At 35.2% G+C, this 16,199-nt stretch overlaps 1 protein-coding gene across 12 annotated transcripts in view; it reads right to left on the bottom strand.

Annotated features, from left to right (window-relative positions):
* LOC140847796 (serine/threonine-protein kinase TAO1-like) overlaps positions 1–16,199 on the bottom strand; it is a 324,214-nt gene that overhangs the window by 22,349 nt on the left and 285,666 nt on the right. For 11 of the 12 annotated variants that reach the window (XM_073229150.1, XM_073229149.1, XM_073229148.1 and 8 more), the window contains 5 exons: positions 14,040–14,133; positions 12,449–12,530; positions 9,867–10,034; positions 7,815–8,018; positions 4,104–4,340 (listed from right to left, as the gene is read on the bottom strand). In XM_073229150.1, coding sequence (XP_073085251.1) covers positions 4,104–4,340; positions 7,815–8,018; positions 9,867–10,034; positions 12,449–12,530; positions 14,040–14,133 — 785 coding nt within the window. The remainder of the gene's footprint in view (positions 1–4,103; positions 4,341–7,814; positions 8,019–9,866; positions 10,035–12,448; positions 12,531–14,039; positions 14,134–16,199) is intronic. The other variant, XM_073229143.1, reaches the window with a different exon arrangement.

A 16,199-nucleotide genomic window follows, 5' to 3' on the forward strand; every position in this document is an offset into this window, starting at 1 on the left:
TCATTTTGTTGATATTTTTTACCATGAATGGATGTTGAATTTTGTCGAGTGCTTTTTCTGCTTCTATGGAGATGATCATGTGCTTTTTGTCCTTATTTTAGTTAATGTGGTGGATGATGCTGATGGATTTTCAAATGTTGTACCATACTTTCATCCCTGGAAAAAATTGTACTTGATCATGACAGATGCTCTGTTTGATATATTTTTTACTATGCTTTTGTTGAGTGTTTTTGCGTCTATGTTCACCAGAGATATTGGTCTATAATTTTACTTTTTTGTGGTGTATTTGCCTAATTTTGGAATTAGAGTGATGCTGGCCTCATAGAATGAGGGTGGAAGTATTCCCTCCTTGTCTACTTTTTGGAAAGCTTTAAGGAGGATGGGTATTAGGTCTTCACTAAATGTCTGATAAAATTCAGCAGTGAAGCCATCTGGTCCAAGAGTTTTATTTTTAGGTAGATTTTTATTACCAATTCAGTTTTGCTGCAGGTAATTGATCTGTTCAGATTTTCTGTTCCTTTCTGGGTCTGCCAAGGAAGGTTGTACTTTTCTTGAAAGTTGTTCATTCCTTCTGGGTTATCAAGTCACTCAGCATACAATTCTTCACTGTATTCTCTAATAATTCCTTGTATTTCTGTAGTACCCATAGTGATTTTTCCTTTCTCATTTCTAGACACTCTTTTTCTTGATAAGTCTGGCTAGGGGTTTTTCTATTTTGCTTATTTTCTCAAAGAACCAGCTCCTACTTTCATTGATTCTATTGTTTTATTCTTCTCGATTTTATTTCAGCCTGCTCTAATCTTTATTATGTCCCTCTTCTACTGACTTTGGGCCTCATTTGTTCTGCTTTTTCTAGTTTTGTTAATTGTGAGTTTAGACTGTTCATATCGGATTTTTCTTCTTTCCTGAGGCAGGCCTGTATTGCAATATACTTCCCTCTTAGCACAGCCCTAGCGGCATCCCACAGATTTTGCATTGCTTGATCTATTTTTATTTGGTCATTGATCCATTGATTATTTAGGAGCATGTTGTTAAGCCTCCATGGGTTTGCGGGTCTTTTCATTTTCTTTAAGTAATTTATTTCTAGTTTCATACCTTTGTGGTCTGAGAAGATGGTTGGTTCAATTTCAATATTTTTGTATTTACTGATGTTCTTTTTTGTAGTCTAGCATATAATCTATTCTTGAAAATGTTCCATGTGCACTTGAGAAGAATGTGTATCCTGCGGCTTTTGGGTGGAGCACTCTGTAGATATCTGTTAGGTCCATCTGTTCTAATGTGTTGTTCAATGCCTCTGTTTCCTTACTTATTTTCTGTCTGGTTGATCTGTACTTTGGAGTGAGTGGTGTGCTGAAGTCTCCTAAAACGAATGCATTGCATTCTATTTCCTCTTTTAATTCCGTTAGTATTTGTTTCACATATGTAGGTGCTCCTGTGTTGGGTGCATAGATATTTATAATGGTTATATCCTCTTGTTGGACTGACCCCTTTATCATTATGTAATGTCCTCCTTTGCTCTTGTGGCTTTCTTTGTTTTGAAGCCTACTTTGTCTGATACAAGTACTGTAACTCCTGCTTTTTTCTCCCTATTGTTTTCATGAAATATCTTTTTCCATCCCTTCACTTTTAGTCTGTGTATGTCTTTGGGTTTGAGGTGAGTCTCTTTTAAGTGGCATATAGATGGGTCTTGCTTTTTAATCCATTCTATTTCCCTGTGTCTTTTGATTGGTGCATTCAGTCCATTTACATTTAGGGTGATTATCAATAGGTATGTACTTATTGCCATTGCAGGCTTTAGATTTGTGATTACCAAAGGTTCAAGGGAAACTTCCTTACTATCTAAGAGTCTAAGCTCACTTACTGTGCTATTACAAACACAATCTAAAGATTCTTTTTTTTCTCCTCCTTTTTTCTTCCTCCTCCATTGTTTATATATTAAGTATTATATTCTGTGCTCTTTGTCTATCCCTTAAGCTACTTTGGGATAGTTGATTTAATTTTGCATTTGCTTAGTAATTAATTGTTCTGCTTTCTTTAATGTGGTTTTATTACCTCTGGTGACAGCTATTTAGCCTTAGGAACACTTCCATCTATAGCAGCCCATGCAAGATACACCGCAGAGACAGTTTGTGGGAGGTAAATTCCCTCAGCTTTTGCTTATCTGGAAATTGTTTGATCTCTCCTTCAATGTTAAATGATAATCTTGCCAGGTAGAGTATTCTTGCTTCTGCTTCATTGCATTAAATAAATCCTGCCAATCCTTTCTGGCCTGTAAATTTTCTGCTGAGAAGTCTGATGATAGCCTGATGGGTTTTCCTCTGTATGTGATCTTTTCTCTCTCTCTGGCTTCTTTTAATATTTTGTCCTTATCCTTGATCTTTGCCATTTTAATTATTATATGTTTTGGTGTTGTCTTCCTTGGGTCCCTTGTGTTTGGAGATCTGTGCACCTCCATGGCCTGAGAGACTACCTCCTTCCCCAGATTGGGGAAGTTTTCGGCAATTACCTCCTCAAAGACACTTTCCCTTTTCCTCTCTCTTCTTCTTCTGATACCCCCATAATACAAATATTGTTCCGGTTGGATTGGTTACACAGTTCTCTCAATATTCTTTCATTCCTAGAGATCTTTTTTTCTGTGCCTCAGCTTCTTTGCATTCCTCTTCTTTAATTTTTTTTCATTTATCGTCTCCTCCACCATATCTAATCTGCTTTTAAATCCCCACATTGTATTCCGTAATTAATGGATCTCTGTTCTGGATTTGTTCCTGCTTTCTTGAGTATTTTTCTGTACCTACATGGATGTGTTTATGATTTTTTAAAAATCTCTTTTAGGAAGATTGATGAGTTCATTTTCACTTGACCTCTTTTCTGGTGTTTTGGGGATTTTGGTTTGAACCAGGTTCCTTTGGCACTTCATATTTGTATGTGGCACCCTCTAGGACCCTGAAAGCATACTCCCTGGAGTTACTTAGCCCTTGGAGTGATGTCAGGGTCTCAGCAGAGTGACACTGGTGACTGGGGGTTGGGTAGAGCTGTTTCCTGCTTCCCGGCTACTGTGCATCTCTCCACAGCCAGACTAGTCAGTCGAACACACAGGTGTAACCCTCTATGCCTTGCATTTGTAGCTGCTGTAGGCAGGAAATCCCTCTGGATGGACTGACGCCAGGGCAGGGGCAGCTGGTTTGTAAGCCAGTGCCAGCCTACCGGAAGGTGCAGCACGCTGCATATCATGGTGGAAGGCTTCGGAGCTGTGTAGCCAGCCAGGGGGATGGAGTGCCTGAAGTTCCTGAAAAGTTCCCAACCTGCTGGGCAGAGTGCATCTGGACAATTTTGTCTACCTGTCCTTTTTCCTGAGCAGCAAGCCCTGTGCAATCCTTGCCCATTTAGTAGCCCTCTCACTGTTAGGAAGTCTCTCATACTGCCTGCCTTTCTTTTGTCCCAGAGCAGCTGGATGTGAATCCCTGTTTTCCACAACAGCTGGAATCTCAGTCTGTCTAACTGTTCTTCCTGTCTTAGCTTTCCAACACCACTAATCTTGAGCACCATGCAATATAGGTTCTTGCTCCCACAGCAGATCTCCAGGGCTGGGTGTTCAGCAGTCCTAGGCCTCCACCCCGTCTCCACTCCATTTCTCTTCCTTCTGCCAGTGAGCTGGGGTGGGAGAAGTGCGTAGGTCACCCCAGATCACGGCTTTGGTATGTTACCCTTTTTGAGGTCTGTTCTTTTCTCCAGGTGTAAGCAGTCTGGTGCTGCCTTCTTTCCTGTTGATCTTTTAGGGTTAGTTGTATTAACTATATTTTTGTGTTATATGTGGTTTTGGGAGGAGGCCTCTGTCTCACCTCTCACATCATCATGTTTAATCTGATCTACTTGACTTAACCACTGTTACATGATAAAAGTATCAAGTTATCAGGACATAATTCCATATCTACTGGTTCCTAACTCAGCACTTGATATTTTACCTATTATATAAATATTTCTCCCTTTCCCCAATTGACTTGCTAGTTCTGGGGAACAGATACCCTAACATCAAAATGCCATCTTTGTTAATTTTGAAATAGTCACAAGTGAGAATAAACACATTAGTAATACTGGTCAGCTACCTCTTTTTCCACTGCCACCTGATGTTTCTTGAGAAGTTTCTTCATGTTTGAAGCAAAGGTGTTACGCTGAGTTTCAAGATCTTTCTCTAATCTGAGGCGATGCTTATCCATCTTAGCCTTTAACTTTTTTTCCAGATTCACCAGCTGTTTCTGATGTTGCTGTGTCATTCTCTTACAGCCAGACAGTTGTTCTCTGAGCTGAGATTCCTGCTCATGTTCTGGCATTTCCCCTGTAAGCTACAACAATGGAGAGGAAAGAATGAAGTAAAGCAAAACCTTTTTCTTTCAAAACCGTCTTAGACCAGTCTACTATCAACTAAGTAGGTAATTCATGTAGGAGATCCCAGTCAACAGCTTCTAATAAAATATCATCTGAAAAAGCAGACAAGCTAGCTGGTTCTAAAATTTAAGTGGGAATGTAAAGGACCTAGAATAGCCAAAGTTTTGAGGGGGTATGAAAAGTTGGTAGATGTAAACTTCAGTAATCAAAACAGTGTGGTATTGGTATAAGGACAGGCTGAATAGAGCAAAGGAACACAGTAAAATCTGGAAACAAACCCACATATATTCAGTCAATTGATTTGCTACCAAAATGTCAAGTTAATTCAAAGAGGAAAGTGTTTTTAACAAATCCTGCCATAACAACTGGTTCTCTGTATTCAAAATAAATAAATGCTTAATCATGCTATACACAGAAATTAATTTGAAAAGAGTCACTTGACCTAAACCTAAAATCCAGAATCATGGAGCAGAGGAAAACACAGAATATTGTCATGACCTTGGGGTCAGCAAATATTTCTTGGGTACAACACAAAAAACACTGATTATAATGAAAAAAATGTACAAACTGGATTCTCGAATAGAGGCAAAATTCAGATAATGTAAGATTAATCATTTAAAGTGAACAATTCAGTAGCATTTAGTATATTCATGATATTCTGAAACCACTGCCCCATTGTAAAGAAAAAAATGTATAAACTGGATTCTTAGGGACAAAATTCACATAATGTATGACTAATGATTTAAAGTAGACAATTCAGTAGTATTTAGTATATTCGTGATGTTCTGCAAGACTGCCCATATCTGGTTACAAAACATATATATTACTTCAGAAGAAAACCCTGTATCTTTTAAGCAATTGCTCCCTAATCTCCCCTTCTGGTAACCACCAATCTATTTTCTGTCTATGGATTTACCTATTTTGGATGTTTCATATAACATGTGACCTGTTGTGTCTGGCTTCTTTCACCTAGCATGTTTCCAAGGTTAATCCCTATTGTATTGGATGTAACAGTACTTCGTTTCTTTTTATAGCTGAATGATATTCCACTGTATGCACATACCCTCATTAGTTTATCTATTTATTTGTCGCTGGACCTCTGTGTTGTTTCCACCTTTTGGCTATTGTGAATACTGCTTTTATGAACATTTGTGTATACGCGTTTGTTTAAGTACCTGCTTTCAATTGTTTTGGGTATATATCTAGGAGTAGAATTGCTGAGTCATGGGGAAACGCTATGTTTAACTTTTTGAGAAATCATCAACTGTTTACCACAGCAGCTGACATTTTACATTCTTACCAGCAATATACAGCAGGGTTCCAATTTCTCCACATGCTCCCTAGTTGTTATTTTCCATCTTTGTTTTTGTTTTTCGCTTTTAATAGCTAGCCATCTAACAAAACAGCAGCAGACTCACAGAGTCCAAGAAGGGACTAGCAGTTGCCAAAGGGAAAGGGGTGGGAAGGGTGGGTGGAAAGGGAGGGAGAAGAGGATTAAGGGGCATTATGATTAGTACACATAGTGTAGAGGGGGGAGACGGGGAAGGCAGTAATAGCACAGAGAAGACAAGCAGTGATTCTATAGCATCTTACTACGCTGATGGACAGTGACTTCAATGGGGTGTTAGGTGGGAACTCAATAGAATGGGTAAATGTAGTAACCAGTGTTGCTCATGTGAAACCTTCATAAGATTGTATATCAATGATACCTTACCAACAACAAAAAAATAGCTGGCCATCCTAGTGGCTATAAGGTAGTACTCATTGTAGTTTTGATTTGCGTTTCCCTAATGACTAATTATATTGAGTATTTTTTCATGTGCTGTTGGCCATTTGTATATATTCTCTGGATAAGTGTCTATTCAAGTCTTTAACACATTTTTTAAAATTGAGGTATAGTTTATTTATTAATTTGAATAGTTTTTTGGTGGAGTCTTTAGGGCTTTTTTTATGTAGTATCAGGTCATCTCCAAACAATGACAATTTCACTTCTTCCTTACCAGTGTGGGTGCCTTTATTTCTTTTTCTTGCCTGATAATGTAGCTAGGACTTCCAATACTCTGTTGAATAAAAGTGTTGTGAGTAGGCATCCTTGTCTTATTCCTGATTTTAGAGGAAAAGTTTTTAGCTTTTTCATGGCCTTTACTCATTTTTAGTGGGTTGTTTGAATTGGATTTTAAAACTAAAAATTTTAATTTACCACAGGTGGAGAAAAAATATTTGCAGGACATATCTGAGATAAAATACCTGTATGTTTCTTATGAAAGTCAAACATACATACGCCCTATGACTCAGCCATTTTATCCTATGTATTTGTCACAGAAATGAAAACATCATGTTCAAAGACATGTACATGTTTGTAGCATCTTAGTATGCTGATGGACAGTGACTGTACTGGGGTATGTGGTGGGGACTTGGTAATAGGGGGAGTCCAGTAACCATAGTGTTGCTCATGTAATTGTACATTAATGACACCAAAATGATAAAATAATAAATAAAAGTATTTATTTCATCTTCTACTTGCCCCTTAGCAACCTCTAATCTACTTTCTATGAATTTGCCTATTTTAGATATTGCATATAAGTGGAATTCTAATAATATTTTTCCTTTTGTGTCTGGCTTATATCATTTAGCATTTTTTCAAAGTTCACTCACATTGTAGCATATATTAGAACACTGTTCCTTTTCACAGCTGAATAATATACCATCGTATATATATTATATATTATTTATATATATATATATAATATATAATATACACTATGGTTTGTTTATCCATTCATGTGTTGATGAACACTTGGGTTGTTTCCATCTTTTAGCTATTGTGCCTACTAACTTTTGGTAATACTGAAAGCAGTGAAGTTAAAAAGGAAGCATTCCTATCAATTGTGAAAAGGAGTTACCTGACCTTCCAATGTTTTCAAGAAAATTTAAAATCTTACATGTGAAAGTAGAAAACATCCACATTTACCAAACTGAGAAGTTGTAATTTTCTACAATTACACCCAGTTTTATTTTTAAAATGTAAACATTATGGAAAATGCAAAAATCACTTTTCATTATCACCCACCTTAAACCTTTCTCCACATCCCAAAGGCAACCATTATCATTAATATTATGTTGTATACTTACTATTTTTAAATACCTTCGTTTTCATCTAAGTAACTTCAAATAATACATTATATGGTATTTATTTATTTATTCTAAGACTTAAAAAATATTCTTTTTGCATTCTCAAAACATGTTTCCTAAATGCAGACATTAAACTGGGAATTAAAAGGCCTTTTGCCATTTTAAAATAAGTTGCCTAAATTATGTTTCAAACTTCTGATACACCAAAGGAAAAAAAAACCCCAAACTCTTAAACTAACCAGACTAGGAAAACTAGTTAGCAAAGTTGAAATTTTTTTCACTGAAATCCAAATACTCACAGGTCTTGAACGGATGGCAGAATTATTAGACATAATTGTTTTGATTCCCTCCATCACGTGTAGCTCATCCTTGTTATCCGAGGCTTCCTGAAGAATGTTAACCCTACCGCTTTGACTCCTGGTCCTGTTGGACATACGGGGAACAGACTGATGACTTCCAATATTGTGCACTGCTCCTGTCTGTCCAACACCGTGATCTTGGTCCTGAGGGAAAAGAGTATTAGATTCAAATATCTTTATCTCCTGAATTCTTGATTATTAGCACCTAGCACACTGCTTGGCACACACAGTCTTCAGAATGTTAGTGGTCTATTTTGAGAAATTCTTTGTATTTGCCAAGACCAGAAAGTTTATCAGTTGTTAGTTGACAGATTAAAATGTGAGCAACGAGTAAATACCAAAAAGCCAAACCAACTCTGTGAAAAAGTTAATCAGAGTTATTTCCAAAGTGTAGTCTTTACTCTAAAATTTTTGACATTACTTTGAAATCCATTTCTCCTACACATCTTATGGGGTATACACAGAGATGCTGCTCATTTCTCAATGATTCCAATGGTGAAAACAAACCCCAACCTTTTTAAAAATCCTATAAACATCCCTTTTAGTTATTTTTTATTGAATCCTTTTATATTTCTTTTCTTCTGAAAATATAGTCTTTAGCCTAAACTTCTTCCACTAAGTAATTTAATATTAATTCCTATCTATTTTTATGTAAAATTAAAAGTTGCATATATATTTAATCATAATTGGAAGACTGTTCTTCCCAATAAACCCAGCAGGCTTTGGTATCTGGGCACCAATATTATAGTCTTACCATACCAAACCTCTTTAAGATATGCAGAATGATACATACAGACCCATGGTATATGGAGGATCTTTTCTTACATCCACAGCCTTAAAAAGTTGCTGTTATTCTAATGTTTAATGACAGAATTTTATTAATTTCACTTTACTAAAGCATTTCATATACCTAAAATAGCCCCAATTTTCTAGTGACTACTGTTAGAACTAAAAAACAATAACAAAAATACCAAAACTGTATGTAAGAAAGTCTTCTATTTTATAGTTCATTAATTATGTAGTGTTATTAAAAAGAAAAGTAACTACTACTCCTGTTTTCAGAATGCAAGGATCTTTCTCAATAGAAAGCAATAAAAAAGAATCAAAGCTTTGGCATTGGGACATGAGCAAAGAAGAAAACAGAAAATACTTAGACTAAAAAAGATAGCTCCACAAATCATAAGCTTTATATTTTCCTTTGAGGAAGTTTTGTAACATTTCTACTGCAAATTTGGAAACATGGCAACATGGAAACAACTTGGTCTCAAGAGTAATATATGAATCCGAACCCATATGCTTCTACAGTAAGTTAGTTAACCACTCTGAGCATTACTTTCCACACCTATAAAATGAGTATTTTAGAACCCTGTAGAGGAATGAATCCCTATACACAACTGAAAAGAATGAAGTGTTCTTAGTAACAGAATAAGAATGCTTGGTAATTTTTCCCCCCAGGATAAATTTAGCTAAGTCACATGTTTATTTTATTTATTTACTTACTTATTTTTAAAAAAGCAAGAAATTTCCAATTTAATAAACATTTATCAAACATTACACAAAAGGCACTGGGGGAGAGGTTTATACAATAAACAAGATAAGGAGAATGGTTGGTAATTCTAATGACTTCTCTGTGAGCACTGTCAACTTCCAAAGCCTGTAATTTCAAATACTTCCAAAAGCGTGTCCCATGCCATCAGACAATCAGGCAAAAAAGTGTTCAGTAGACCAGAATTTTGAGAGGGACTAGATTAAATAAAAGTTGAACAGGTTTCTCTAAGAAAAGACTTCACAGAGCTTTACTATGCTAATGTACACTACCAAGAGGTTGGTTTAAAGAATGCAAAACCTTTTTCTCCACCTGGGACCTTAGAGAATCACTGTGAAGACACAATCTGGAAACCACTGATATAAAAGATTCCTGGCAAGAGAAGTTCCATAAGGAAAGAAGCCAATAAAGAGACCCCAATACTTGAGCCATTTCTAAGTTATTACCTTTTCTTCCGGTGCTTCTGCTGCTGGCCCTTTATGTGCCTCCTGGGAAAGGACCTTCTTCGTCTTTCGATTGCGCAGCTTGTCCAGCACTCTTTTTTTTTCTTCCTTTGCCCTTTGAAGGAGATCTGTTACCACTGTTGTAGGGAGCTCCCGAAGAAGAAATGGGTGCTGGTTAAGAGTAGAAGGCAAAAGTCAGGTTGAGACCTATATATTTTTTCATTCAGAACAAATGAATCCCTTCTTGGACACTAGAGTTACTATCCTAAATAATTATAGATAATGCATGTAATCTATAGTTATCTAATTCTGCTATGCTTTTTACTCTTATATTTATAAAATTTAATTTACATGTATACACTCTGTGCCTACATAACTTCCCCTGTACTTTTTATGAAAACTTTGAACATGACACCTTTGTTGGCCAAATGAAAAGGCAGAGTTGAAATAATCAGTGTCTAAGTAAACATTAAGAATTAAGTCCAAATAGAGCCCTAAGTAAACGCTTACAAATTCTTAGAACTAGTTTCATAGAGGAGACACTATCAGTTCTGAATTACATTAGATTTCAACAGGAATGTATTTACTGATGGTGAATTACATAACATACTACTTGGGTATAATGGGTTCTTTATGTTGCTTAAATGAAACTTCATAAAACACTAGCAGTTGATTAAAAGATGTTATGTATTAGTGATTTTTACCATTAATATTTAATAAAGCTTAACATTATCCAATACAGAAAAGTAGAAAGAAAATTGAACTATAAGATTATCATTGTTACATTTGGTATTTTTTGGATATTTATTTCTTCTCAGAAATTTTCCATGTATAGATTTTGTTTTGTAGTTAGCACACAGATTGCAGAAAGATGACTTGTACACTGGAGTTCATGAGATGATCATGAATTCTTTTAAGACTTTTATCTCCTTTATTAGCTCAAATTTATTTCTTCTCTGAAGAGTTGTAACTATATATTATTCTCTTTTATTGCTATAAGTATGTTATTTCAACTCATAATGCCTACAGATTATTTCATCAAATGTTCATGCCAAAATTACATGACCATTATTCTAATTCTGGATAATTATTTTCAATTTTTCATTCTGAGATAAATAGCTTCATACAGTAAGTCACTTTATTCCATTTTATTTTTTTTCCTTATGACAGACTGCAACCGAAATGTGATTAGGCCAAAGAAAAGGATGCACTTGACAGATTCTTCCTATCACTTCCAATAATGTCAATATACAAAATGGACCAGGTACATGAATACATATGCAGGTTTAGGATCACCCAAGGTCAAGTACCCATTCCTGGTGGGTTGGGTTATTACCAAAAGAGCTTCTTTTGCCTTCATTAGGCAAATGTAAGAAGCCTGTCACATTCTTCCGTTTCCTGAGCCTTAGCTTGGTATGTAGCACTATTTATAATATTCGGTCTTTTTTATCCGAAAATAATATATCTTGTAATTCTAAGTTATTTAATAGTTTTCTACAAATGGATCCTGCTTATTTTTCACTTACATAAATTCATAGCTGTACTAAACCTTTTGTTGCTACTGTGAATACCTAGTTTTTGGGCTTTCATTTGAGACTGTAAGTGTGCTTAGGGCCTAGAATTCCCTAAGTGTTACTGAAACTTTATACTGCTCTTTTACATACTGTAGTTGCAAATAACCCTACTGAATATGTACACGATCCTTTCAATATCCTTGCATATTGAACTGCGTGTTGGTGAGAATAAACTGAACTTCTTTGAAATTCTAAAACATTCATGCTGAAAGTCTAATTTTCTAGTGAAAAATCCACAAAATTCCTTAGGGTCACAAAAAGATAGTGAACTGCTACTCACTAATGCCTTATCTAGATGTTTTAAGAACTATATTAAATTGAACAATACTATTATTGCTATTAATAAGATGTCAACCTCTAAATGAAAACATTTTTGAGAACAGAAAGCATATACTAATAATTTATTTAAATTAGATAACCAAACCTATTGAAAAATGAATAGAATTCACATTACTTTTAAAATATTTTCATTGCTAAGTCAGAAAAACATATTTCTCAAAAGGAAATAAAAATGTGATATCCATTTTTAACAGTTCTTTTGAAATCTCTTTTCTCCCAAGGTATTTATGTAAATGTATTACACATCATTTCTCTTCCTTTCATATTACTTTATATAGGACAGATTGATATATAAAGTATGGTAGATACAAAAATTAAATCCAAAGTTAAACTATGCTTTGCCACCTTTGAAATGACATTGTTTCACATGAGTTAAAATTTGTAGTTGTAACTCATGAATATATTCTTGCACGTATAAAAATTAAGTCATTTAGTATTACTATATTGAATATTTAACTATATATTCTATTCAGACATGGTAAAAGCAGTTAATTTTGAAAAACAAATGAAAAACTTAGCAACTAAGAAAATTTCCAAGAAAGAATGGTATTATGAAATTAGTATTTTAGCAAAACCCAGCACAGCATACTTAACACTGATGCGGAATCAAAGAAGGATAAAACACATTCTTTAAAATAATTTCTTAGGTGTACATAACAGAGTATAACTGACCTTTAAAAGTGTCTTTGATGTAGGGCGATCTTTAGGGTTTTTCTGGAGGCAAGACTCTACAAAGTTGCGAAAAGAACCGGACCTATTGTAAAGGAAAGTATTAAGTGAACATATTTCTATTTCCTTTAAAAACACATCCACAAATCAAGGCATGTCCCTGTGGGTGGGAGGGAGAATAGAAATAATAAAAAAAAAGCAGACACAATACACTATATATTTCATCATGTAAGTCTATAAAAAGCTATGCAAAGCAACTAATGAATCTTTACCATTTTTGAAAGATAGATTTCCACACATTATTTTAAAATCCTGCTCTCACATACTTAAGTATCACAACTCATTCTACGTGTGGTAAATTAGGGAAGTCAATCATTTTCCTTTTTGCATTCAAATCTAATATAATATTCTTCTTAGTATTTTTTTTCTTTTCTCTAGCCACGTCTCTTTCTTGCTTAACTCTTGGATCATCTTCCATATAGTGTGTTTCAGAACATCACGCTATTTGTTTTGGAAATAACAATTTTTATACCTAAGTATTTAGTGTCCTTGAGCAAATGGACAAAAGTTCCAGAAAACAGTAAAATTTTTTTAAAAAGTAGAATTCTGTAACATACTATTATATAGTGTTATTGATGAGAGTTCAGTAAGGCACTAAGTAAAAAATATTCCATCAATATTCAAATAAGATTTAATTCTTTTATACAAGAATTCTTTTTTGAATCCCCAAAGTATCAACCAGTGTAGACAGCCTGTGTTTCGTGTATTTATTATTCAGATGTACCATAATAAACTCTGTGCCAAGATTTCTTCAAAACATCTCTACAGAAGCAGCAAAGACCTGTGAACTTGCCTTAATAATGTAATGATAAAAAATAAATTATTGCTAATTTATGCATCTTACTTGTGAATTTTAAAGTATTTGTTAAGTACGGTAGGTAGTCCCCTAGAATTTTTCAAATGCTAGATATACCTGAAGACTTTCTCATTAAAATTTTCTATCACTGATAAAAATTCTTCTTTCCTAAAATTGTCCATCTGTTCTCAATAAACTACATGAATAACAGTATTATCAAAGAAGCACTAGGAGATGCAACCTCAAAGCACATTCGGAATAATAAATAACAATTAGAATCATCCAAAAATTATGAATTATCTGGTAATTCTGATAAATTATCAAATCATTTTTATGTATGTTTTATATCATATCAATTATAAACCATTCCCCAATTAAATATCTGTACAGGTTGTGGCAATTTATATACTGCAGTTTTAAAATATGAATGTTTAAATCATGCTCAGGGTTCTATGTGTCGCTAAGGTACAAAAATATATTACTTTTTATACAAAAGCCATACTTTTTGCTCCCATGTAGTATCATCTATCTTTTATTTCTGAACTGAGTTACATACATGCTATGAAAGGTAGAGATAATAAAGGATAAACATGATGTAAGGATAAAATAAAGCTATTTTAATATTTCTTCAGGTTATATACACTTCACCTAATTGAAATGAAATCATTTTGATAACATTATGAAAAAGTATATTTAAATTTTACCATGTTGAACAATATATCTCTCAGCCATACTCACCATTCATTAGACTGTAGTGTAGGGGGGTTATTTCTGGTAATGTGATATAAGGCACGCTTTGCATTCATAGCAAATAAAGGAGGATCCCTTTCCGCTATAAAAGAAAGAAAACTTCCTGTTAAATATGTGCCTGTTATATAGGAGCATGGAAGTACTGTTAGTCTTTTTTTTTTAAATAAACCCCAACTTAGGAAAAAAGTTGCAAGTAGAGTTCAGAGAACTTAGTTAAGTGAGTCAATAGAGAGGAAATTGCAGCCCTGATGCACAACATCTCTAAATAGTGTATTTTTCCAATAAACAAGAACATTCTAAGAGAACCTAATACAGTCATTAAATCAGACCATTAATATGAATACATGACTATTATCTAATCCTCAAGCTCCACTGTAGTTTCAATCAAATGTCCCAATAATGTCCTTTGTAGTAAAAATGACCTTCGATCATCTGTATCCTTAAAGGAAATTGTCCATTTTTTCTAAGTTTTAAACTTACATAAAATTGTTCATAAAATATCCCTATAATCCTTTCAATATGTGTAAAATCTGGAGTCATGTCCCCTGTCATTCCTGATATTGGTTGTTTGTGTCTTCTTTCTGTTTGATCTAGCCAGAGGTTTATTAATTTCATTAATTTTCCCAAAGAACTAATTTGTGATCTCATTGATTTTCTCATTGTTTTCATTTTCTATTTAATTGATTTCTGATTTGATCTTTTCTGGGTCTCTTTGTTCTGTTTACTGTGGATTGAATTTGCCCTTCTTTTTCTAGTCTTAAGGTGACAATTGAAGTCATGACCTTGACAATTCACAAGTATACAATTTTGACTCTCAAATATCCCTCAGTTTGGCTTTGTGCTGTTATTAAATTTAGTTTCCACATCTCTGGCAGGAATATTACAGAAGCAAGTGTCACGCTTTTCTCAGTGTATTCCATGATGATCCTATAGAACAGGTCCATGGTTTCAGATCATCTTGTCATTGATGGTGTTCACTTTGATCACTTACGGCCATTCCACAAGGTTTCATGGTGAAGTTTCACTTTTTTCCTTTGTAATTATTAAGTATTTGTGAAAAGGTACTTGAGTCTATATAAATATTCTGTTTTGCATAAAGATCATTTTATTCTCTTATTGTATAGATTTAGATTCTTCACTTAATAATTTATAACCTGCTACTATCATTTATTTTGATGTTGAAATTGTTTCATTTTTGAGCAGTTGAGAATCTTTTGAAGCCGACTTCTGCCTTTCAGGCATGGCTCCATCATTCCCAGCTCAGTTCCTTGCTCTCTGGCACACTAAGATGTTCCAGGATCATCTTATGCTTTCCCTACTGTAGACACGGCACCAAGGAGCTGTGGCAGGCAGTGTACTCACTGCTACTGCCCGTGCCACTTCTCTTAGATCCTGTCAGTGGATAAAAGAAGGGAACACACATGTCCCTCATATATTTGTATTCATACTTGCACATTAAATATCTTTAGTTGTTTATTGAAAACAACTGAGTTCACTACAATATCTCAAATCCAATGCTGTAGTACTATTTATTCGAGCCTTCTCTTTCCACTATTTGCAGCACCCTTCTCGGACAGTAAGAAACCTCACTCTCATTATCCTTAATATATTTGATGACTCACCCCTGTATATAGCCAGTCTCCCCCATCTTGGCCACCACCCTTTCCCCTTTTCCCCATCAAGTTTTCAAACCCCATTCTAAGCCTGTCTACAGTGTGAATGTCCACTTCATCCACTCAGTTTCTGACACCCCATCTAATCTGGATCACTTTCTGCAGTGAGGCCCTCCTCATCAGCCCTCAGGAGGGAAGCCCCCTTCCTTTCAATCAGGCACTGCCACTGCGTCAGGTGACCCACCCCCAAATGTGGACGTGCTCTGTGGCCTCTGACACCCCATGCTGGGCTACTTCCAGGTCTGAATGCTTTGGTTACCCCACCAGGACTCTGAATCTCCAAACTTGACTGCCACCCTCCCTGCACAGGTTCTGCTTCCACATACAAGGCATTCTGTCTGTGGAAACTCACTCCCCTCCTCACAGGACTCTGACATGCCACGCTGGGCTACCATGGCTCAGCAGGTGACATGGACGCCTATTTTATACTGTCCTCCCAACAGCTTTAAGAATGAGTAGTTTGAAGACGGCGGCA

This window comes from Manis javanica, chromosome 2, assembly GCF_040802235.1.
Source record: "Manis javanica isolate MJ-LG chromosome 2, MJ_LKY, whole genome shotgun sequence".
NCBI lineage: Eukaryota > Metazoa > Chordata > Mammalia > Pholidota > Manidae > Manis > Manis javanica.